The sequence below is a fragment of the Capra hircus genome, chromosome 24, assembly GCF_001704415.2.
Source record: "Capra hircus breed San Clemente chromosome 24, ASM170441v1, whole genome shotgun sequence".
Taxonomy (NCBI): Eukaryota; Metazoa; Chordata; class Mammalia; order Artiodactyla; family Bovidae; genus Capra; species Capra hircus.
Window position 1 is genome coordinate 21,249,014 of NC_030831.1, and position 23,735 is coordinate 21,272,748.

Genomic DNA, 23,735 nt, shown 5'->3' on the forward strand with positions numbered 1-23,735 from the left:
TGATGGGTGTAAGAGATCACAGCTGGAGGGGATCAGGGGATTAAGGAGGAGGGATGCTAAAATAACTAGGGACTGAACAATAACAGCCTCTGGGATTTGCTTCAAAAGAATGGGACACCTTTCTCACTTCCTCTGCACCTGTGGGGTGTTTATTCTATAGCTGTCTCTATTTCTGTGGGTGGGAAGTTTCCATAACCAAAAAAATTCAGAGAAGGAGATGGGGAGGGTAAAGGGGAACTGTCTCCAGCAAATGAATGCGGGACTGGGAAGATCAGGGAGAGAAGAGAGACAGCCAGAGGGCCCCTGTCTCCTTGAGCCTCTCCAGGTAAGTACAGACTGTACTACAGCCCTTAAAGCTCCCAAAAGAGAGAGAGAAAAAAAGCATCACTTTCCAAAACATGAGAAAATGAAGCAAAGAGCTGATTAATGAAACATACATCCTGGCTGCCCTTCTGTCACAAGCTGGAAAGTGACACTGTTCACCAAGACAGAATAAAGTGAAAAACGTCAAAGTGTTAAACACTGTCATGTCCTACTCTTTGCGATCCCATGGACTGTAGCCCACCGGGGTCCTCTGTCCATGGAATTCTCCACGCAAGAATACTAGAGAGCAGAGCCATTCCCTTCTCCAGGAAATCTTCCCGACCCAGGGATTAAACTCCCATCTCCTGCATTGCACGCAGATTCTTTACCGTCTGAGCCACCAGGGAAGCCCAGAAAAAGTGCACCTCAAATCCCGGTGCCCGGCGCCACGTCCTGCCCCCTACCCCTCATCCCTCCCAGTTCAACCAGAATGCCGTTCTAACGCTTGGAGAAGCCCCTCATACAAGGTCCCCGGCAAAAGGATGAGTCCCGACCCAGTGCGAGTGGTTCCCTCCTGCCCTGCAGCAATGGGCTGGAAGGACCGCGGGCCACATGGAGCTTGACTTCCAATTTAAACTGCCTGTTCCGCCTTGCGGAACTCCAAGGCACGATGTGATCCCGGTCCTCATGTCCAATATACAATCTCGTCCTGTACTTAAAAGTTCAAATTGCACGGTTTGCTAATTCTTCAGATCCCCCACCGAGCTGCACTTCCGAGGCATTGTTTTACCTACACGAGTGAGAAAAAATGAGACTTCGAAAAGAAAAGTTGCTGCGAGGCAACCCAGAGTCTGGAGCGCAGCCCATCGGTCCCCACCCCGCGCGCCCGCAAAGCCGCGGTCCTCACCCCGCGCGCTGGGCTCGCGAGCACAGCTCCCGCCCCCGGGCGAGCAGACGAACAGTCACAGCTGCCGGACATTCCTGCATTTTGCAACCCTGGCTCCAGTTGGACTTTTAGAGCCGGGAGTCTCGGGCAAGCAAAGGCCAAAGGAATCCTCAGTCTTGTTCCCGGAAGGCAGAGACAGGTGGCAAAGGACCATGTCTGTACCACAGGACTGGAAGTCTATGGAGCAGCAAGCCTTGGGGTTGCAGGTAGGACCCCAGCGAGCCGCGTCCACGAGGAAGGCGCGTGGACACATCCCTCCAGGTCTTTCGATTCAAGATGCGACACCAGTGAGGTAACGCCGCTCCCACGGGGAGCAAAAGCTCCCCCGCCCCCACATTGGTTCTAGAAACCGTGTGTCCCCCACCAGCCCAGCACAGGTTCCCCCCGCCGGTCTCACCTGCCAGGCGGCCGAACTCGCGCGCCCGGAGCTCACGCAGGCTGCCCCGGCCGTACCCGTAGACGAGAGGCTGCAGGCTCGAGTCCAGGAACCGCTCAAAGGCCAGCAGCTCGGCTCCCGGATGCGCGGCCCCGCCGGCCATGACCCAGGCCTGCCCGCCGCGCCGTCCAGGCCCGCAGCGGCCGGGAAGCGCCCGGGCCAGCCCGCGCGGACTCCGCCCCGCCGCGCCCCGGCCGCGCCTCCCGGCCCTCCAGTGGCACCGCGTCCCCGCCGAGGGGCGGCGCCTCTCTGGGCCGGCCCGGCAGGCCCTGGGTGCGCTGACTCACGGAGTTTCACCCCTTTCTGCCCTTTTCCCACCTGGGGGCCTGGGAGGCAGTGCCCGTGACTGTCTGCTTTGCATCGCAGTCCATGGAGATGCCCCCAGACCCTGGGAACGCAAAGTTTCGTGTATCTGCGGTCCCACGGACAGGCGGATGGAAGATGCAATGAACTGCTTTTGCTGCTGGGAATCCTGGAACCTGGAGATCCTCCCGGCCCGACTCTCCCTGGCCCGAGCCCAGCGCAGCGCCCGGGACCCTCACTCTCCCCGGAGGAACTCCAGGGTGCGGGGCGGGGCGTTTGCCAGGGCGTTTGCCAGGGCCGCGGCTCCCCAGTGGGGCGTGCGCTCGGCGTCTCTGAAAATGCGGCTGAGCAAACGGTGAAAGAGGAAAAAGACCGAGAATCCAAGAGTTTGGTTAATCAAGTCTAGGCAGGTGCGCACCTTCGGAACCGGGTAGTTCGAGTGCGACCCAAGCAAAAGCTCCTCCTCCGCTCCATCCGGGGCCCTGTATCCGAGGGGATTACTGCCTCCAGTGTGGAGGGCCGGGTCACACCCACGTGCGCGAATTGCGCGGCCGGGAGTGAGTGAAGAAGCGGGTGGGCAGGTGCGGGCCGCTTCCCAGGATGGAGTGAAAAGTACTGGAGGCCCAGCGAAGGGCAGGTGCCGCGGGTGTAGAACCAGGCGGGGGCTGTGCTGAACCCACTGTAGGAAGCCAGGAAGTCTGGAGAGAGCTAAGGTGAGGACTCAGATTCTGGTCCTTGGTGACCCACGGTGGGGCCCTACTACTGGCTCTGTAGTAGGAAAAATGGGGCATGAGAGGATGGTCAAGATCACATCTATCCTCGAGGCAGGTTATGCAGATAAGAATTCAAGAGCAAGACACAGAAAAATGAAAGGTTTAGTTAGAGGCACAATCCATAGACAGAGTGTGGGCTGTCTCAGAAGGTGGGAAAGGTGCCTGAAGTGTGGGGTGCTTAGTTTTTATGGGTTGGGTCATTTCATAGGCTAATGAGTGGGAGGAATATTCTGTCTTGGAGAAGGGGCAGGGATTTTCAGGAACTAGGGTAGCATCCACTTTTTGGCCTTTTATGGAACTGCCAGGGCACTGGTGGTGTGCCCTTTAGCACAGGCTAACGTATTAGAGTGAGTGTATGAGGCTCAAGGTCTACTGGAGGTCAAATTGTCCGCCATCTTGGGCCTATGAGGTTCTAACCAGTTTTTGTTACATCCTGTTCCTCTCAATAGTTTCATCATTCTTTTAATAGTTGTGCTCTGCCCCCTTCCTTCCTGTCCCAGCCCTCAAGCAAGCTGTGGTGGGAAGGGAGCCCAGGAGACAAGTTCATTGCCTGTGCAACTGCCAGGCCTGCGGTCGCCTTGGGATGCATGACAGTGAGTGGAGCAGACTCCCTGGACCAGCCTCTGCTTGTATAAAAAGCACCCCGAGGATCCTGCTGCCCAGTGGCCCACTGTGAGAGCCAGCCCTCCTGACCGTGCCCCCAGCACCAGATCTAAGAAAGACCCTGCGGGGGAGGGGCATGGAAGCGGTGGTTGTGGCCCAGACTGAAGGCACTGGGTACAGAGGCTGTAGCACCTGGGTGGACTCTGCCTGAAGACCACTCTGGCTCATCTCATTCACAGCAGAATCCCTAGGATCTTACTCTGGAAGGAATGAATGCATCGATGGATGGGTGCCCCACTTTGCTCCTTATCATCATCACCCAACCACCTGCCTGTGCCACACCTCCTAGCCACACTTGGAGCAGGAACCTTGGGCATATTGACCTCCGTTTCCCTACCTGTAAGTTGGGGGAATAGTGGGGGGTGGTGCTCCTCTCACCCCTCTTTTTAATGCCCTTCTTCTCCTTGAGGACAAGTTTTTCAGGAATTAACCTGCAAGAATTATCTGGAAATCTATTAAAATGCAGATTCTAATTTAGTTTGGCAGGCATGGGACAGGTTCTAGGTTTCTAACTAGCCCGAGTGTTACTGACGTTAGCATCCTTGAACTGTACCCTGAGGAGTGACAGGTTATTTCCCAGGGAATGGATGGAGTACTTCTCCTCAAGGTGTTATGTGGCTGCGTAACAAGTCAGAAATCCACAAGGGTGCTACTTTAGGACAGACTTGCTAGGAAACAATCTGAATGGGCCAATTCAGAACTCCTTTAAAAAAATTTTTTTTAATTGTGTTAAATATACATAACATGAAGTTTACCCTCTTAGGAGTTTTTTTTTTCTTCAGAAGCCAGAGCTCTTTTTTTCGTTATTTTTGGTCACAAAGCATATGGGATCTTAGTTCCCTGACCAGGGATCTAACCCACGACCCCGGCACTGGAAGCTGGGAGTCTTAACCACTGGACTGCCTGGGAAGTCCCTTCGCCATTTTCTTTTCTTTTTTTTTTTTTATGATTCAAGGGTTTATTAAGTCATACATGCAAACATACTGCTAATCGCGTTAGCAAAAGGTCAATGTAAAAACACTCCACAATTCTGCAACTGTCCTTCGCCATTTTTAAGTGCACAATTCAGTAGTATCAAGTTCATCCACCTGCTGTGCAAACAATCTCCAGAGTTCCTTTCATCTTGCAAAACAAGTTCTGTACCCGTTAAATAAGAACTCCACTTCCCCCTCCCCCAGCCTCTGGCAGCCACTGTTCTACTTTCTGTACACAAAAATTTGGCTACTCTACTAGATGGGGAAACAGTGGAAACAGTGGCTGACTGTTTCCAACAGTGGGGGGCTCCAAAAATCACTGCAGATGGTGATTGCAGCCATGAAATTAAAAGACGCTTACTCTTTGGAAAGAAAGTTATGACCAACCTAGATAGCATATTGAAAAGCAGAGACATTACTTTGCCAGCAAAGGTGCATCTAGTCAAGGCTATGGTTTGTCCAGTGGTCATGTATGGATGTGAGAGTTGGACTGTGAAGAAAGCTGAGTGCTGAAGCATTGATGCTTTTGAACTGTGGTGTTGGAGAAGACTCTTGAGAGTCCCATGGACTGCAAGGAGATCCAACCAGTCCATTCTGAAGGAGATCAGTCCTGGGTGTTCTTTGGCAGAATTATGCTAAAGCTGAAACTCCAGTACTTTGGCCACCTCATGCGAAGAGCTGACTCATTGGAAAAGTCTCTGATGATGGGAGGGATTGGGGGCAGGAGGAGAAGGGGATGACGGAGGATGAGATGGCTGGATGGCATCACCGACTCAATGGACATGAGTTTGAATGAACTCCGGGAGTTGATGGACAGGGAGGTCTGGTGTGCTGCGATTCATGGGGTCACAAGGAGTTGGACATGACTGAGTGACTGAACTGAACTGAACTGAACTGAAGTACCTCATATGGGTGGAATCAAACAGTATTTGTCTTTTTGTAACTAGCTTATTTCACTTAGCATAATGTCCATGTGGTAGAATGTGTTTAGAATTTCCTTTTTTTAAGGATCTTCCCTGGTGGCTTAGACAGTAAAGTGTCTGCCTAGAATGCAGGTAGAAGCCAGTTCAATCCCTGGGTCAGGAAGATCCCCTGGAGAAGGAAATGGCAACCCACTCCAGGACTCTTGCCTGGAAAATCCCATGGACAGAGGAGCCTGGCAGGCTACAGTCCATGGGGTCGCAAAGAGTCAGACACGACTGAGTGACTTCACTTTTTTTAAGACTGAATAATGTATAGGGTTCCCTGGTGGCTCAGAGGGTAAAGCGTCTGCCTGCAATGCAGGAGACCCAGGTTCAGTCCCTGAGTCAGGAAGATCCCCTGGAGAAGGAAATGGCAACCCACTCCAGTACTCTTGCCTGGAAAATCCCATGGACAGAGGAGCCTGGTAGGCTACAGTCCATGGGGTTGCAAAGAGTCGGACACGACTGAGCGACTTCACTTACTTACTTTACTTCCTATATATGTGTGTGTGTGTGTGTGTGTATGTATGTGTGTATATATATGTGTATATAGGTATATGTGTGTGTGTATATATATATAGGTTTAGGTTCCATTGTAGGTATATACCTGCTATATATATGTGTGTGTATGTGTGTGTGTATATATGTATATATATATAGGTTTAGGTTCCACTATAGGTATATACCTGCTATATATATGTGTGTGTGTGTGTGTGTATGTGTGTATATATATGTGTGTGTGTGCATGTGTGTGTGTGTATATATATATGTTTAGGTTCCACTATAGGTATATACCTGCAATGTGAGAGACCCAGGTTTGATCCTTGAGTCGGAAAGACCCCCTGGAGGAGGGCATGGCAACCCACTCCAGTATTCTTTCCTGGAGAATCCCATGGACAGGGGAGCCTCGTGGGCTACAGACCGTGGGACTGCAGAGAGTCCGAGACGACTGAGCGACTAACGCACACGTAGGTATATACCATATTTTTTGACCCATCCAAACTGATGGACAACTGGAATACTTCCACTGCTTGACTATTATAAACAATACTATGAACATGGGTGTGGGAGTATCCCTTTGAGATCCTACTTCCGGTTCTTTCAAACATAAAACCGGAAGCGGCGTTGCTGGATCGTATGGTAGTGCTATTTTTAATTTTTAAGGAATTACCACACTGTTTTCCACAGCAGCTGCAGCATTTTACGTTCTGACCAGTAGTGCACAGGGTTCCAATTTCTCCACATTCTCACCAGTCCTTACTTTCTGGTTTTATTTGGTTTGGTTAGATTTTTGTTGTTGTTATGGTAAAGCCATCCTACTGGGTGTGAGGTGGCTTCTCTCTACGGTGTTGATTTGTGTTTCCCTACTGATTGGTGGCGTTGAGTATCTTTTCAGGTGCTTATTGGCCATTCATATATCATCTTTGGAGAATGATATTAACCCTTCATCAGATACATCATTTATGATATTATCTCCTGTTCCGTAGGTTGCCTTTTCACTTTGTCAACTGTGTCCTCTGATGTACAGTGTAGAACGCTTAAGGTCATTAAAAACCACTGAACTACCCTTTAGTCAAGAAGTATCTTTAAGCTCCTGGTTCTGCCCAGGGCCCTGCGTGCTCCAGAGGATGTGAAGATACTGTGCCTATAGCCATGTAGGGACATGACTCAGACAGTAGGGGCTGAGTGCCCTGTTGCTTGGCTTCAGAATGCAGGTTAGAATGGCAGGAGGGAGGAGAGAAAGGAGCTACTTCCAACCAGGAGTCCAGGGAAGGCACCCCAAAGGAAAAAGCCTGAGACCTAGGCTACAGTGAAGAAGGGAGGGTGGGGTGGAGGGGGATGTCGGGAGCTTCAGTCTCCAAGATTCCCTGGGCCTCTCCTGCCAGAATGAGACTGTCAGAAATTAGATTGCTCACTCCTACCCCGCCTGAAGTAGAACCTCCAGTCCCCACCAGTGAATGTCTTACACATATTCATCATTCAGTAAACTCCTGTGCTACAGGCCTGCCACTGCTTCATCCTCCCTGGTCTAGCTGCTGGTCCCAGGACCTCGCAAGAGCCTGGTCTGGTCCATGCTGAGGTCCCAGCAACCAGCCTCAGGACCCAAAGTTTAGAACTTGGTAGTAAAACAACTCTTCAGATCCTCTGGACGACCCTCTCTTACCAAGAACCATGAAAAATATGTGTGGTGGTTCAGACAGTAAAGAATTTGCCTGCAAGGCAGGAGATCTGGATCCAATCCCTGGGCAGAAAGATCCCCTGGAGGAGGGCATGGCAACCCACTCCAGGATTCTTGCCTGGAGAATCCTATGGATAGAGGAGTCTGGTGGGCTACCATCCACGGGGTCGCAAAGAGTCGGACACAACTGAGCGACTAACACTTTGCCTTTCATAGCCAGATTGGGTAGACAGGTGAGGGAGCGCTGTCCCTCCCCCTTAGTGGGGCTTTGTCCCTGATCCAGCCCACTGAGCCTGGCTCTGTACTCAGGCTACGGCAATGGGCCCCATTCTCGAGGATCTCCACTCTACAGAAGACTTTCATTCGTGTAGCATTCATTCAAGTGCTCGCTTGGCAACAGTTCCGTGAGTGCCTCTCAGAGTTAGAGCCTGTGGAGGTAAGGAAGGAGGTAGGGCAGGTTTGGGGGTGAGTTTTGAAAGGCTGTAAGTCAGGCCAAGGGACTGGAATATCATTCTGAAGATTTTTGAGCAAGAAAGTGCCCCCAAGAGGTGATTTCAGCCAAACTGTCTAATGACTGTGACCGGGCCAGATGGTGGGGTGGTCCTCTTGCAACTGTCCAAGGCTGAATTACTGCAGATGAAAACGGGCTCTGGCAGGGACAGTTGTTCAGTGTCCACTGGGGAGCTGCTCCCTGCTGGGAACCTGGTCGGGACTGGGAAGACAACAGTCCATAAGGTAGCCTCTGGGCTGAGAGGCCCCCGGGACAGTGAAGAAGATGGGTCTGCAACCAGATCACTGCTCCATGCCGCAGAGTGCTGGAGAAGGGTCCTTCCTTCAGAACGTTGAGCCTCCCTCACCTGGGACTCCAGAGGGTCCGGAGAAGGGGGAGGCGAGGAGCGTTCCGTGTTCGGTGGCCTAGAGGCACAGAAGGCTCAGAATATTCCCAAAGCGGGACCTTGGTTGAGGCTGGAGCACAGGCTCCAGGGTGGAGATGAGGGGAGGGGATGGAGGCGAAGGTGAGAGAACTGTCAGACCCTCCAGTGCTGAGGAGCCTGTCTGGGGTACAGGAGGGATGGGAAGAGGTGTGTCTGAGACCCCTGGCAGCCCAGGTATATTGGAACCAAGATGGGGCTCAGTTCAGGATGTCTAAATGGAAATTCGGGCCCCAGCCTCAGGAAGGACAGTGTCAGTTGGAGATACAACTCATGGGAGGGGCCTGTGAACAAGTCATCCCAGGAGCTCTGGAGTGATCAAGGGAAGAGTCAAAGTCCCAGGGACAGTGACATTTAGGAGTCATCTGCCTCCATGCCACTGACGAGTGAGAAGGTACAGTCAGAGATGGGAGGAGAGCCAGAGCAGAGCACCTTGGTGGTAACTAAGCCTGAAAAGCCAGTTGGGACGAGGACTAGTCAGACTATTGAACTTGCTTGGTGAGGTCGTTTATGCAGTGACCTAAGTGATCATTTCCGTGGTCTGGGTGGTTATGGAAGCTCCATTATAATGGCCTGGTCTTAAACGGTGAGGAAGGGTAGTTTTTCTGTTGGCTAAACCCCCCTAGGCCTCTTGATCGTGGAGATAGTTAGAGGCTGCCAATTACAATGAATCATATTTCCTGCCAGGTAAAATGAGGGTGGATGTTTCAGAGGAGGCTGAATTTGGTTTGGATGATGAAATTAGTGTTTCCTGCTAGAAGTGAAATGCATACCTCCCCAACAATGAGAACAATGATCTAGATATCCTGGTACCAGAGAAGTCAGAAGAGGGTCTGGTGGTCCAGTGGTTAAGAATCTGCCTTCCAATGCAGGGGACCCAGGTTCAATCCCTGTTCAGGGAACTAAGATCTCACATGCCATGGGGCAGCTAAGCCCCAGCTCTGCAACTACTGAGCCCATGTACTCTGCAGCCCTCAAACCATAACTAAGACCTGATGCAGCCAAATAAAAAGTAAATATATATATATGTAAAATTTTTGTTTATATATAAATAAATAAATTATATATATATAGTAAGAGAAGGACCTGGACAGCAGAAAGGAAGAGAGACAGCAATGGAGCTGGTTTTTCAGCAGAGCCTGGTAGGGTGGAAGCTCTGGTAGAAATAACTTGAGAGCAGTGGAAAGAAAGATCAGAAAACCCCAGGAAGCTCCCTCCCCTGCAGTGACAGACCTTCTCTGTGAATAGGAGCTGAAAGGGCAACTCAAAATCACCATGTTTGGGAACAAGGCTCTATTATATCCAAACTCATGTTCAAAACAACCCCCTCGACCCCACCCAGTGCTAGGCAGACCACAGGAGCGAAAGGGTGGGTGGACCCACAGTAGGCATCTTCCTGAGGCCCTTTCCCTGGGGCCCTAGCTTCTCCCTGTTCATTCAAGGAGTCAATGAACAAGGCCAAACCACTCCCTTCTTGTTCCCCTCTACGCTGTCATCTTCTTCCTGCTCTTTGTCCCCTCTTTGTGCCACCAAGGCAGGGAGAGGGTTTGATGCCAATTACTCCCTTTACTGACTGGTGGCTTACACTGGAGAATGCTCCCCCACCAGTCAGCCATGTTATCAAACTTATTCTCAAATTCAGCAACTATTTGACAGTACATGGTGCTAGATAGATAAACTGTGCTAGATGCTAATTTGATGCCCTGATGTTTAGGCTTTCATAGGCTTGTACACTTGGCTCTCACTACCTAGCCAGCACCCACTGCCCCTCCGCCTCTACTTTGGAAAACAGCCCCGTGTGGTCCTCACGGGGCTGACTCTGCCTCCAGCCCCAGAACAGGTAATCTCATGCTCTTGCTACAGCAGGTGGGCAGGCTCCAGCCACTCCATGTGCTTTCCTCTGCCCACTGTGGGTCATTCAGAGTAAAGTTAGGGACTTCACCTTTAAAGGTTTATTCTTTTTTTTTTTTTGGCCTTGTTGCATCTTGTAGGATCTTAGTTCCCCCACCAGGGACTGAATCCAGACCCTTGGCAGTGAGAGCTCTGAATCCTAACCTCTGGACCACCAGAGAGCTCTGAAGGGTTTATTCTTTTTGATGTGCATGAGCAAGGCAATCAGTCACCTCAGGGGCTGCTTTCATCCCTCTTGTAGCCATGAGCAAGGGCAGCCCTGCAAGACTGGCACACGGAGAGGGCAGAGCTGAGAATCAGAGACGGGGAGACGGGTCCTGGTCACACTGCCCGTGCCTTGTCCGACCACTGGACTGTTTTCAGTTACATGAGCTAACAATTCCCTGTTTCTTTTTTGAGAGAAACTTTTCTTACCACAGAAAGTATCTAATTGATACTGCTTAGGATATACGGGCTTCCCTGTGGTTCACAGTAAAGAATCCGGCTGCAAGGCAGGAGACCCAGGTTTGATCCCTGGGTCAGGAAGATCCCCTGGAGAAGGGAATGGCAACCCACTCCAGTATTCACGCCTGAGAAATCCCATGGAGAGAAAAGCCAGGTGGGTACAGTCCATGGGGTTGCAAAGAGTTGGGCACAATTAAGACACTAAGATACACATTAATAGAGATAGGAAGCAACAAAGGCCATAAAAGAAAATGAGAATAAAATACTATGAATTCAGAGAAAGAATCCTTGAAATGAGGGAAAATGAAGGCTCTGTAGAAAGGCTCTTTCCAGTGGTCATGTATGGATGTCTGAGAGTTGAACTATAAAGAAAGCTGAGCGCCGAAGAATTGATGCTTTTGAACTGTGGTGTTGGAGAAGACTCTTGAGAGTCTCTTGGACTGCAAGGAGATCCAACCAGTCCATCCTAAAGGAAATGAGTCCTGAATATTCATTGGAAGGACTGATGTTGAAGCTGAAACTCCAATACTTTGGCCACCTGATGTGAATAACTGACTCATCTGAAAAGACCCTGATGCTGGGAATGATAGAAGGTGGGAGGAGAAAGGGACGACAGAGGATGAGATGACTGGATGGCATCACCGACTCAATGGACATGGGTTTGGGTGAACTCCGGGAGTTGGTGATGGACAGGGAGGCCTGGCGTGCTGCGGTTCATGGGGTCACAAAGAGTCGGACACAACTGAGCGAGTGAACCGAACTGAAAGGCTCTATGGAGGTGACACAAACTCAACTTTATTTAATTGTAACAGTTACCAGTTATTGGTGTCTTACTAAATCCAGACCTTGGGCTAGCATTTTTAATGCATTGGCTCATTTAATCCTCAAAACAACCCTACAAGGTGGTTGCTACTGCTAAGTCACTTCAGTCGTGTCCGACTCTGTGCGACCCCATGGACTGCAGACATCCAGGTTCCTCCATCCATGGGATCTTCCAGGCAAGAGTACTGAAGTGGGTTGCCATTGCCTTCTCCTATAACTGCATAGTGAAACACCAATTCAACTTACTGCTATGGGGGAAAAACACCATTTAATGAGACATGAAGACAAAGCATAAACCTGACTAAGGGCACACACGCTGTGGACCACAGCACAGCTATGACCAGAGCAAGTGGGGGGACGGGGGAGGGGAGATGGATGGGTAAACTACAGTGGTTACTTTTTATGAAATGAGACTAACATTTGTCCTCTCTTCCAGAATAAAGCAATTCAATTCTCAGCTAAGAACCACCTGCAATAAACATTTCATTTCCCAGTCTCTCTTGAGGTACGGCTACAAAATAAAATTCAGACATTAAATAAAATTCGTCACAGACATTAAGCAGAACTTGTATGGACTTCCAAATTTTATTAAAGTTAGGGGCAAGCCTCTTATGCCTTCCTCCTTTCTGCTGGCTGGGATGCAAAGATCATGGCAGGAGGCCAAGCAGCCATCCTGGAGAGTGAGGAAGCCACACACTGAGGATGAGGGCAAAAAGCCTGGGTGCCTTGATCATGTTGAGGAGTCTTCCCCCCCAATCTGGCCTGCCTACCTAGATATCTTTTTAGAGAGAAAACTTCATTCTTGCAATAAGCCAAAAAGAACATTTTGCGTTTTCTTTCACAAGAGTTGAATCGAGGTCAGACTGACCCATTAATGTTATCTCCACTTACAGAGACGAGAAAAGCTTACCCAGACGCAGCCAGTGTGAGCCAGGGTTCAAACACAACTCTGATTCCTTACCTCCAGGTTCCAACACTCACCCAGGCTTCCTTGAGAAGTACACAGGATTCGTACAGAGTAAGAAGACCTTGCATTTTCCTTACAGACCACAGAATCCTTACAGGATTTTCTGGAGTGGTGAGGATTTCTCACTTAGGAGAGGATGCTTCTGTCCTTTTGTTTTATCCCTGAATTGGCACAGTCTCCCTCCAATCCCAGTATGTCTTTAGAATCACTAACCACAACTGCTTCCCCCGAGGCTGCTGGGAAGGCAAGGATTTGACTCTTAGTTGTCCAAGATAAACACTGCCGGGAACACAACCCAACCACCTCGCCTCCATCCAGGAAAGTCCTATAGGTCAGAAGAGACTGCTTAGACTGGCACTTGGCATCAATCTGAACTTTGATGCTGTAAATCAGGCAGAGAAATTAAATGATCAGGGCAGGCTGGCAAGGGTAGGTCTGGGATCCTGAAATACTCCTCAGCTCCTCCAGAGCAAAGCTGCAAGACTGTCCCTTTGCTTTAGATGTTATAAACTACCAGAGTATGGTTCAAAGTGTCTCCGGGAAGAACAGATTAAGACCATTGTGGACTTCCCAGGTGGTCCAGTAGTTAAGACTCTGCCTGCCAATGCACGGGACACAGGTTAAATCTCTGGTCTGGGAAGATCCCACAAGCCACAGAGCAACTAAGCCAGTGGATCACAGCTACTGAGCCAGTGCCCTAGAGTCTGTGCTCCACACCAGTAGAAGCCACCACCACGAGAAGCTTGGCACACAACTAGAGAAAGCCTAGCAAAGACCCAGCGCAGCCAGAACTTTTAAAAAGGCAAGACCATCATGGTAAAATTACAAAGTGTGTGTATGAAGCTCCTGGTAACACTTACTGAAACTGAATGACACAGATGCTTCAGGACAACTTGGGAAAGCTGTTTACAACTGGTCAAACAGTAACCATGAACTTGGCTTCCTCAAGACCAGGACTGCTCTCCTGTGTGCTGGAGAGCATTCCAAAGGACTGTTAAGTCCACTGAATCTGCTCTGAAGTCCCACACGCGAGGCATCTGAACAAATTACTGTGTGCCAATGGGGAGATCCAGACCCTTCCCCGGATTAGCAGAGAAACCACACTTTAGGGCATCCTGGTTTGTGGTGAAGACGCTGAGGTGCTCACTGCCTTGGTGCATACATGCTCATACACGTGTGCTTACACACGCACACCACTAAAGGTCTAAGACAAGTTTATAGAGATTCTGTAGTTCAGAACTGCACTGTCCAAATATGGGTATAACCGGTAGCCACAGGTGGCTAGCGGACACTTGAAATGTGGTCAGTCCACCCTGAGATGGGTTCTAAATGTAAACTGCACTTTGTAGGATACAACGATTTCATATACAAGGGTAAAATCTCTGTAACTTTTTATATTGTCTGTTAAAATGATCCTATTTGGGATATACTGGGTTAAAACAAATGGGTCATCAAAATAAAATACACTTCTTTTTCCTTTATGTGGATACTAGAAGAAAGGTGGCTTACACTGTATTTCTGTTGGACTAAAAACAGTAGATAGTTCTGCTCTAAAAACTTTCATTTAGGCTAAGTATCACTAGACTTAGACTAACTCCTCTGGAAGCAAAATGTCCTGTTAGATAACAGCACAGACTCCCACCCCTCCCTCTTCCAGCACATTTATTACGTACAGTGTGCGTTTAAGGGGCAGTCTGCCAGGTGGCTCATTTCCACAGGGTCAGATGCCTCCAGCTTCGCAGGCTCTCCCACACCCTCTCTGAAGCTCTCCTGACCCAGCTCCCGAGCATGTTCAGCTCTGGTGGCCCACTTCCCAAAACTCTGCAGGCACACCCAATACTGTCTTTCTGGCATGTTCAATCTGTTCCTACCGCTCACTCCCCCGGCGACATCCTTCACTCTCATGACCTCAGCCTTCCTCTCGTGACTAATCCACGTGACCTCACAGGGGCTCAGATGATTCGGAACTCTACTTTCCAAGCCCCTTCATCTGTCAGTTTAAATGCCGGGATGTTCTACTTTAAGTCAAACCCTGAAGGAATAGAAGGGAGGGACTGCAGTTCAAACTCACAACCACCTGCCAAATTCCTAGAATGGCTGGTATGTACTGGGAGGAAGGGGTCAAGACCACACTTGTGTGGTCCGTTTATTTACAAAAACTGTTACAAATTGAGTAATCTGGGTTTTACCTCTTTATTTTTTAGGTCCTCCCTCAGAAGAGGGCAGTAAATAATAAAATGTCCCAAACAGCAGCATATGAAAACAGAAGAAAATGACACAGAATTAGGCAAATTCGGTCATGAAGAAAGGAGGGACAGAGGCTCTCAATCAGGAACACACAGATGCAGGTCTGAATCCCTGAAAGCATGGGCGAGGTTCTGAGAGTGGGTGCATATATAAACATTTTGAGCAAAGAGTCTGTAGCTTCCATCATATTTCAGAGGGTCTGAGACTCATATAAGGACTACTGCCATAAGGCTTAAAAATGAAACTCGATACAAGTATGAGGTAAAGAAAGGTTATCCATTTACATGATAAATACAGACACTGATGGGTATACGCTTGTAGTCACTAAGTCCACTACAGCGCACATCTGTCGACTCTGTGTATCTTCACAGTGTGATCTTCACCACAACTTGCAAACTGTAACCATTCTGCACCTTCTCCTTCATTCTGTTCAGTCTTTCCATTACAATTCTTCCAGCATAGTTTTTTGATAGCAAGTGTATGACTTTGGCTAAAACAAAGAGAAATCATGAGATGAACATATGCTGCAACCATGAAACATTTTACTGGCTGCTCAATTCATATTAATTAAATTAGTATGCGCTTCCTATTAGTGATGTTAACATAAATGGAAGTCAAAACCTGAACATCAAGATGTGCTGTCACTAACAGTTTAGCAATTTTATTTTAACCTTGAAAACATCTTACTTACCGACCAAGGACACCACCAAAAACAGCAAGAAACAGACAATGCATTTCTGTCAAATTCTGCTTTAATGATCAGTGGAATTCGAGAAATGTCTATTGAAATTAAGTCTTTCAGGTAACATTACTACTAATTTGGTAACTGTAATGTTAGCAATCCAAATAATATAAAGTCAGTCAGGAATCAGTTCTTGCAAATCCAAAGTCATCATAATGACAAAAAAAATTTTTAATGAAAAACTCAAACTCTGTACATGCCCCTGCCTGTGCTTTCTACGGGGCTTCCTGCGAGTGTCACGCTTGCCGGGTACCAGGCAGAGGCAGAGTGAGCATCGCGGGCAGGGCGAACCGAAAGGAAGGAAAAGAAGGCAGGGGAGGCCGGGAAGAGAGGAAGTTTCAAATGCCTGAAATATGGAATTTCGTTGGCTACCTCTCTCTTAGGTAAGCCAACAGCATGAACTGTTTCAACAGCCAAACCCAGCCTCAGAGAGGTGGGAGCAAAGCCATGAGAGAAGCAGCGACAAATCAGATCTCCTTTTAATATATTTAAATGAATACAATTATCACAAGCATTAACATGCTTTGCTGATAAGGAGACAAACTCCTCTGGAAGAAATAGCCTGTATAATACATGTCTCTCGTCATCAAGCCAGTGGCCTTCCTCATGGTGCTGTTGTTTGGAACTGTATTTGAAGTTATATTTTAGATAGTTTAAACATACAAATGTTGAAGAATCCTAAAAAAAAAAATCTAACACAGAATGATGTGTGACTTTTTTGCAAGTCTCGTCATTTCTAATGCATAAAATGGGTGAAGTTGATTGACAAGTGATCCCTGCTGTCCAGGCAGGTGGATGAGGAGGAGGCGATGAGGAGCAGACGCTCTGAGCCAGCAGAGGCAGGGCCCAGGCCCAAGGCTCGGAGCCCTCGCTCTGCCTGAAGGCGGGTCACAGGGCTGGGAGCGGCACCTGGCAGTTTGCGCCATTTCGGGAGCTGAGCTGAAGTGTTCAAACATGAGATCTGGCTACCAACCACAGTCTATAATATTTCCAAAGAAATCACCAACATTCTGAATCAAATTTTCCTAAGATTCTACTGTGGTCACATTCTGAAACCCATCATTTTGAAATTCATTTTCATCTCCACTGTGTTATCTCTAAAGATGATATCAGGCAAACAAGCCATGTGGACAAATAAACTTTTTAAAAATAAGTGCAGTATAGTAACAAATGTCAATTTCAAGAGAATGTCACAAAACACAGAGGCACCAATCGGGGGTAAGCGCCGGGACGGATGTGTGTTCTTCTCCACGCAAATGAGGCATGAGATTTGTTGCTAAAGACTCCAACGATGTCTATCTGATCTGGTGGAAGCAAAAACAGGAAAGAAATACCTTTGACTTGTTTCTACACAGCGGATCCAGTCGTTTATTTCCGGAACTTGATCAGTCTTTTTCCAGGAGTATAAACAAATCTTTCCACACTCTAATCCTACTGCAACCACGTATCTGTTTTTAAGAGAAGGGTGAAGACGGATTAATTTAGCATGAATTTCTTCAGGGTTCCCGACTCCCTCTGGCTGACGAAGGACTCTGTTCGGACCCAGGACCCAGTGTGCTGCTCTGCCGTGCACGCAAGAAGCCGCCTCTCCATAGAGGGTGCACAGTTCTACCTCTGTCCCTGGTGGGCAAGGCCTGCGAGCCAGCGCTTCCCTGGCTGGCTGTGGGGCCCTCAGTCTACTAAAGATACTCGCTATAGAGAAAGTAGCACCGTCTTCCATTTGGTGAAATAAGAACCTCTGACCCACACTCCCCATCTCTATTTCACCACTCATCAATTTAGAAATTCTTATGAGAAACATAAGCATTAGTTTAAAAAAATAGTTAACTTGGAAGCTGAAAGTACCCACAGATGAAAGCATAAGAGGGCTACACACTGAGAAACTAAGTGGTCCTCTTAAAGAAACATGAGATGAAGCCCCCACACACAGACTGACCGTTGGGAAAGGTTAAGCACCGGGCAGACGCTGACGGCAGTCACAGCTCCACCCACGTCCAGAACGGAGGAGCAGGGCCCGATGCTGTGCTCGATGGCGTCATCGCTGGAGTCGCACTCACCCCAGACAACCACCTAGCACAGACAGATCAAACTCTGTAACACTTTCTCTCTGCAAGGTTTCTGTTAATGGTGATGCATTAGAGTTTCAGTGGCATAGATGACACTGAAATATTTTAATTCATCATTTTCATTTGTGATCCAGGACTTCTGAGGACTGCAAGCATCACAGAGAAGCCACCGTGTAGCAGATACAAGTCTGAGATCTCAACTACCCAAGTGTGCTGGGCCAAAGCCGACTGTCCCTGCCCAGAGGCCTGCTCTTTATACTCAGGAAACCAGTTCTGACCCAGTGAGTGCCTGTGCATTCCCCCAAGAAATTACCTCAAAATGTATGGAACCATACTAAGTCCTTGGCTCTTCCTCTACACCCCAGCTCAGCTCTCAGGAGGCCCCAACCTGATGATACCAAGCTAAGAAATTAGGCTTTTCTGGAAGCTTAGGCCTCGAAGGGGTGTGAACAGCCACAAAGAAATGGAGAGGGCAGTGAAACAGACAAGAGCTGCAACTTCAGGACCAAAGAGAGACTCTGAGCAGAAGGCTCTGCCCAGGCAGGCAGAAGGGCATTCCCGAGACCGCCTGATGGATGGTGCTTCGTCCGTTTCAGCCTTGATCTCTCTCTGAGTCACTCTGGACCGTCTGCTGGCAGGCCTGACTGTGGAGGGCGGAAGCAGACCTGCTGCCTGAGCAGCTTGGAGAGAGTAGGAAGATAAATGCTGGGGAAGACACGAGGAGGCCAGTGAGAGGAGAGAAGGGCTGGGAGAGGGCGTGTCAGAGGCTGACACTTGTGTGTGTCACTGAGCACACGCTGTGTCAGCCCCCTGCTCAGGAATACCACGACTAGGACTGAGAGGGCGGGGGTGGAAAGGAGATGCTCCGGCGCCTCAGACCTCTAGTCTGCAGGAACTGCACGGAAGGAAAGGATTTTTTTTTTAAACATTTCAAAATAACTTTTATTTCTAACCACAGTTACACACAGAATTTTTAATAGTAAGAAATAATAACAAAAGATATATTGGGGATGAAAATTTCCATTCAAAACCCCCAACCCACCCCATCAACACCTTCACCCACCTAATCACCTCTCTATTGCCATGTTGCTGTTTAGTCGCTCAGTCATGTCCAACTCTTTGCAATCCCGTGGACGTTTCAAAGAGCATGAACACCAGAGGAAAGACTGGGCCAGGCAAACATTTCCCAGAGAACAAGGGCAAGGGGCAAGGCCAAGAACCTACTGCTAGCTCACTTATCCTGACTTTTTTCAAAGCTTGGGACACACACACTCACATACCCCACCTCCTCCAATGAATGAAAAGGTAACAACTATTCACAGAATTTTAAATTCATACAAGTATGAAAAAAAAAGTATGGATAGTCTTAACCCATTTCATTTACTACTTTTCTCCCACTGGGGCCATCTGATATTAGTAATGAGTCTGAAGAGTCTCCTCTATAGTTGATATTTCAGAGACATGTATTTATAGAATTTAACAAGTAAGAAAAGTCTTTCTATGTATGCGTATGAAAAACACAGGAGGGAATATATAAACTGATTTTTAAAAACCATATTAGAAAATTAGGATTATGTGTGTTTTTTTAATCCAAAGATACCTGTAATATTATTATATTACATTTGAAAAAATACAAAGTTAAAAAAAATTACCTTTCTGTCCCGACTTCCAGTGAAGAAATACTTGCCATCTGGACTCCAATCACAAGACCAAATAATCCTGCTATGCACAGCAGTGACTTTGTTAGTGAAGGCAAACAGGCTGAAGATGGGGTCTGAAAGAAACACATTTATGCACTACTCTCAAAGTGGAGAAACCTGGTTTTTCCTTGTTAGAAAGTTACGTTTAAGTGCCATATAAATCATGTAATTTAGTCATCAATTTATACACATAAATGGATGTCTTTTGCAACAGATCAAGGCCAGGGAGCAGACCCCTCACCAGAAAACTATGGGCATACAATTATTTTTCTAGTAGGAAATTATATTATACTGATTAGTCACTCTCAAGTGACTGATGTGAACTCCTTAATGCCAAATTCAGAGTTAAATTGAAGAAAATAGGGAAAACCACTAGACCATTCAGGTATGACCTAAATCAAATCCCTTATGATTATACAGTGGAAGTGACAAATAGATTAAAGGGATTAGATCTGATAGAGTGCCTGAAGAACTATGGATGGAGGTTTGTGACATTGTACAGAAGACAGTGAGCAAGACTATTCCCAAGAAAAAGAAATGCAAAAAGGCAAAATGGTTGTCTGAGGAGGCCTTACAAATAGCTGTGAAAAGATGCAAAGCTAAAGGCAAAGGAGAAAAGGAAAGCTATACCCATTTGAATGTAGAGTTCCAAAGAATAGCAAGGAGAGATAAGAAGGCCTTCCTCAGTGATCATGCAAAGAAATAGAGGAAAACAATAGAATGGGAAAGACTAGAGATCTCTTTAAGAAAATTAGAGCTACCCCTTTTCATGCAAAGATGGGCACAACAAAGGACAGAAATGATATGGATCTAACAGAAGCAGAAGATACTAAGAGGTGGCAAGAATACACAGAAGAACTATACAAAAAACATCTTCATGACCCAGATAATCACAATGGTGTGATCACCTAGAGCCAGACATCCTGGAATGTGAAGTCAAGTGGGCCTTAGGAAGCATCACTACGAACCAAGCTAGTGGAGGTGACGGAATTCCAGTTGAGCTACTTCAAATCCTGAAAGATGATGCTGTGAAAGTGCTATACTCAATATGCCAGCAAATTTGGAAAACTCAGCAGTGGCTACAGGCCTGGAAAAGGTCAGTTTTCATTCCAATCCCAAAGACAGGCAATGCCAAAGAATGCTCCAACTACCGCACAATTGCACTCATCTCACATGCTAATGAAGTAATGCTCAAAATCCTCCAAGCCAGTCTTCAGCAATACGTGTACTGTGAACTTCCTGATGTTCAAGCTGGATTTAGAAAAGGCAGAGGAACCAGAGATCAAATTGCCAACATCTGCTGGATCACAGAAAAAGCAAGAGAGTTCTAGAAAAACATCTATTTCTGCTTTATTGACTATGCCAAAGCTTTTGACTGTGTGGACCACAACAAACTCTGGAAAATTCTGAAAGAGATGGGAATACCAGACCACCTGACCTGTCTCCTGAGAAATCCGTATGCAGGTCAAGAAGCAACAGTTAGAACTGGATATGGAACAACAGACTTGTTCCAAACCACGAAAGGAGCACGTCAAGGCTATATACTGTCACCCTGCTTATTTAACTTCTATGCAGAGTACATCATGAGAAATGCTGAACTGGATGAAGCACAAGCTGGAATCAAGATTGCCGGGAGAAATATCAATCACGATATGCAGATAATATCACCCTTATGGCAGAAAGTGAAGAAGAACTAAAAAGCCTCTTGATGAACGTCAAAGAGGCGAGTGAAAAAGCTGGCTTAAAACTCAACATTCAGAAAACTAAGATCATGGCATCTGGTCCCATCACTTCATGGCAAACAGATGGGGAAACAGTGACGGACTTTATTTTTGGGGGCTCCAAAATCACTGCAGATGGTGACTGCAGCCATGAAATTAAAAGACGCTTACTCCTTAGAAGAAAAGTTATAACCAACCTAAACAGCAAAGCAGAGCCATTACTTTGCCCACAAAAGTCCGTCCAGTCAAGGCTATGGTTTTTCCAGTGATCATGTATGGATGTGAGAGTTGGACTATAAAGAAAGCTGAGCGCTAAAGAATTGATGCTTTTGAACATCAATTCAAGGGACTCTTGAGGGTCCCTTGGACAGCAAGGAGATCCAACCAGTCCATCCTAAAGGAAATCAGTCCTGAATATTCACTGGAAGGACTGATGCTGAAGCTGAAACTCCAATACTTTGGCCACCTGATGCGAAGAACTGACTCACTGGAAAAGACCCTGAAGCTGGGAAAGATTGAAGGCAGGATGAGAAGGGGACGACAAAGGATGAAATGGTTGGATGGCATCACCAACTCAATGGACATGAGTATGAGTAAACTCTGGGAGTTGGTGGACAGGGAGACCTAGCATGCTTCAGTCCATGGGGTCGCAAAGAGTTGGACACGACTGAGCGACTGAACTGAACTGAACTGAAGTGACTGATGTAAAACATCTTCTGGACACTTAACTAAAAGTTCAGTTGATGCCTACAGAAGAAGCCTGAAGAAATTTAAACTTACTCAGGAAGTAGCCAGATCTGTGTATTAAGCTATGGAAAAAAGAATAATGCACTCTTAATGTAAAAAAAAAAATTTTTTTTTTAATCTTTTCCTTTGTAAGATTCTAAGTGTAGGGTAACTAACTTCTAGCCCTCACAGGGACTAAACCTAAATGACCTAGCTGTGTATCAAGGGAAGACTAATGTATCTATTAATCAACAATCCACAAAGACATAACACATTATAATAACTTGTTATTAGCCTCATTTTAACTTTAAAAAGTAAAGGCTACATATTAGGAAATCACTGGTTGCAAATGAAATCAGTCTGTTTTAACATATACTGCTCAGGATGTGTCATAGTACTTGATATTCTCTAAAATATAAAAAACCCAAAGAACTAAAAACATCGTAAGTCAAATTGATGTAGTAATCAATGAAAAAATTAACAGCAGGATTAAACAACACAAAAGTACTTTAACCACTCTCTAGATTTTACCCACTCACTGAAACTGGAAGAATAATAGGCTATTGCTGTAAGTACACAAAGGAGACTCTTTTTTCCTTTTCAGTGTTTTTTCATTTTATGCCAGGTCCAAAGTAGAATGCAGGTAGGTGTGTTAGCATCTTGCCCAGGGGTCGTGTCATTCACAAATATTAGTTCCTCGGTCATGTCCAAGGCTTTGCAACTCCATGGTCTGCAGCCTGCCAGGCTGCTCTGTTCATGGGATTCTCCAAACACTACTGGAGTGGGTAGCCATTCCCATCTCCAGGGGATCTTCCTGACCCAGGGATGGAATTCGGGTCTCCTGCATAGCAGGTGGATTCTTTACCATCTGAGCCACCAAGGAAGCCAAGTGGATGTCTAAATTATCAGTGTGAAACAGGTGGGTAATTTAACTGTATATTATTATTCCTGTCCCATAAAATCCTCAGTATATATCATCTATTTGGTTTTATGGTGGCATTCTGTAACCATCTGCAAAGTCTAAATTTTGTGCATACAGATTTTTACGGTTCTTTAACCAAGATATCTGAAAACATTATCATCCTTACAAGGAAGGTCAAGTCTTCCTCAAGTGCCAAAAACTTTGAAAGACTCCAGTAACCAGACTCTAGCCTTCACCCTGTTATTTCACTTTACCCAACAGCTGCTCAAAGTGAGTAAATGGATATAGCTGTCTCACTAGTACTCTTCCCAGCCAGGAGCCGTTTACCTAACTCAGGTGGGATTGTGTCCTGCCTCTTCCACAGTGACCAGGTCCGATCTCTGGAAACAGCTAGTAAGAACTTGTCGTCAGGAGAGAAGGCCATCTGTGTGACAGTCAAACTGTGGAAGATTAAATTCTGCACCTGCTTCCAAGATGCAGTGTTCCAGAGAATGATGGCAGCATGCTCTTTCTTGGCTGCCTGCAGGACAGAGATGAAACAAGAAAGCAATGTGAGTGAAATACACTGGAAAAAATAAAACAAAACCACTTTTCAAAGTAACACATTGCTTCTACAGTATTCTCCATGTATCTGCATAAATAAAAACCACAAATTCTCAGAAGATACTATAAATTCTATAACCAGGTGTAACCCCTGAGAAGAGACAGACGGGGATTAGAAATGATGAATAATTAAGAGACTGGCAGTGGAATCAGAATTTTTAAAATTATAATTAACATACAATATTTTACCTTGTTATTGACTGTGTTCCCTATGTGCACCTCACATCCCTGTGACTTATTTTGAAACTGTGTATTATTTATAAGTTTATACCTCTTATACCCCTATTTCTATCATCTCTCCACCCCTCCTGAAAACACCCTGTCTGTTCCCTGTATCAACCAATCTGCTTCTGTTTTGTTTGTCCATTTGCTTTGTTTTTTTGGATTCCACAT

The 23,735-nt window shown here is 46.8% G+C and overlaps 2 protein-coding genes and 1 long non-coding RNA gene across 5 annotated transcripts in view; 1 reads left to right on the forward strand and 2 right to left on the reverse strand.

The window, feature by feature from the left end:
• Positions 1 to 2,187, reverse strand: part of MOCOS (molybdenum cofactor sulfurase) — a 57,969-nt gene extending 55,782 nt beyond the window's left edge. The window contains exon 1 of one of the 2 annotated variants that reach the window (XM_018039418.1): positions 2,004 to 2,187. In XM_018039418.1, coding sequence (XP_017894907.1) covers positions 2,004 to 2,046 — 43 coding nt within the window. In that variant the 5' untranslated portion in view covers positions 2,047 to 2,187. Of the gene's footprint in view, positions 1 to 1,646; positions 1,861 to 2,003 lie in introns of those variants that run through there. The other variant, XM_018039416.1, reaches the window with a different exon arrangement.
• LOC102172314 lies at positions 2,289 to 13,250 on the forward strand. Its single transcript, XR_311042.3, has 3 exons — positions 2,289 to 2,398; positions 3,262 to 3,763; positions 12,085 to 13,250. It is a non-coding gene; the product is annotated as an uncharacterized LOC102172314 (long non-coding RNA).
• Positions 14,790 to 23,735, reverse strand: part of ELP2 (elongator acetyltransferase complex subunit 2) — a 55,484-nt gene continuing 46,538 nt past the window's right edge. For both annotated transcript variants that reach the window (XM_005696971.3, XM_013974247.2), the window contains exons 18-22: positions 23,067 to 23,259; positions 19,323 to 19,444; positions 17,541 to 17,674; positions 16,939 to 17,052; positions 14,790 to 15,352 (exon numbers count right to left, since the gene is read on the reverse strand). In XM_005696971.3, coding sequence (XP_005697028.1) covers positions 15,196 to 15,352; positions 16,939 to 17,052; positions 17,541 to 17,674; positions 19,323 to 19,444; positions 23,067 to 23,259 — 720 coding nt within the window. In that variant the 3' untranslated portion in view covers positions 14,790 to 15,195. The remainder of the gene's footprint in view (positions 15,353 to 16,938; positions 17,053 to 17,540; positions 17,675 to 19,322; positions 19,445 to 23,066; positions 23,260 to 23,735) is intronic.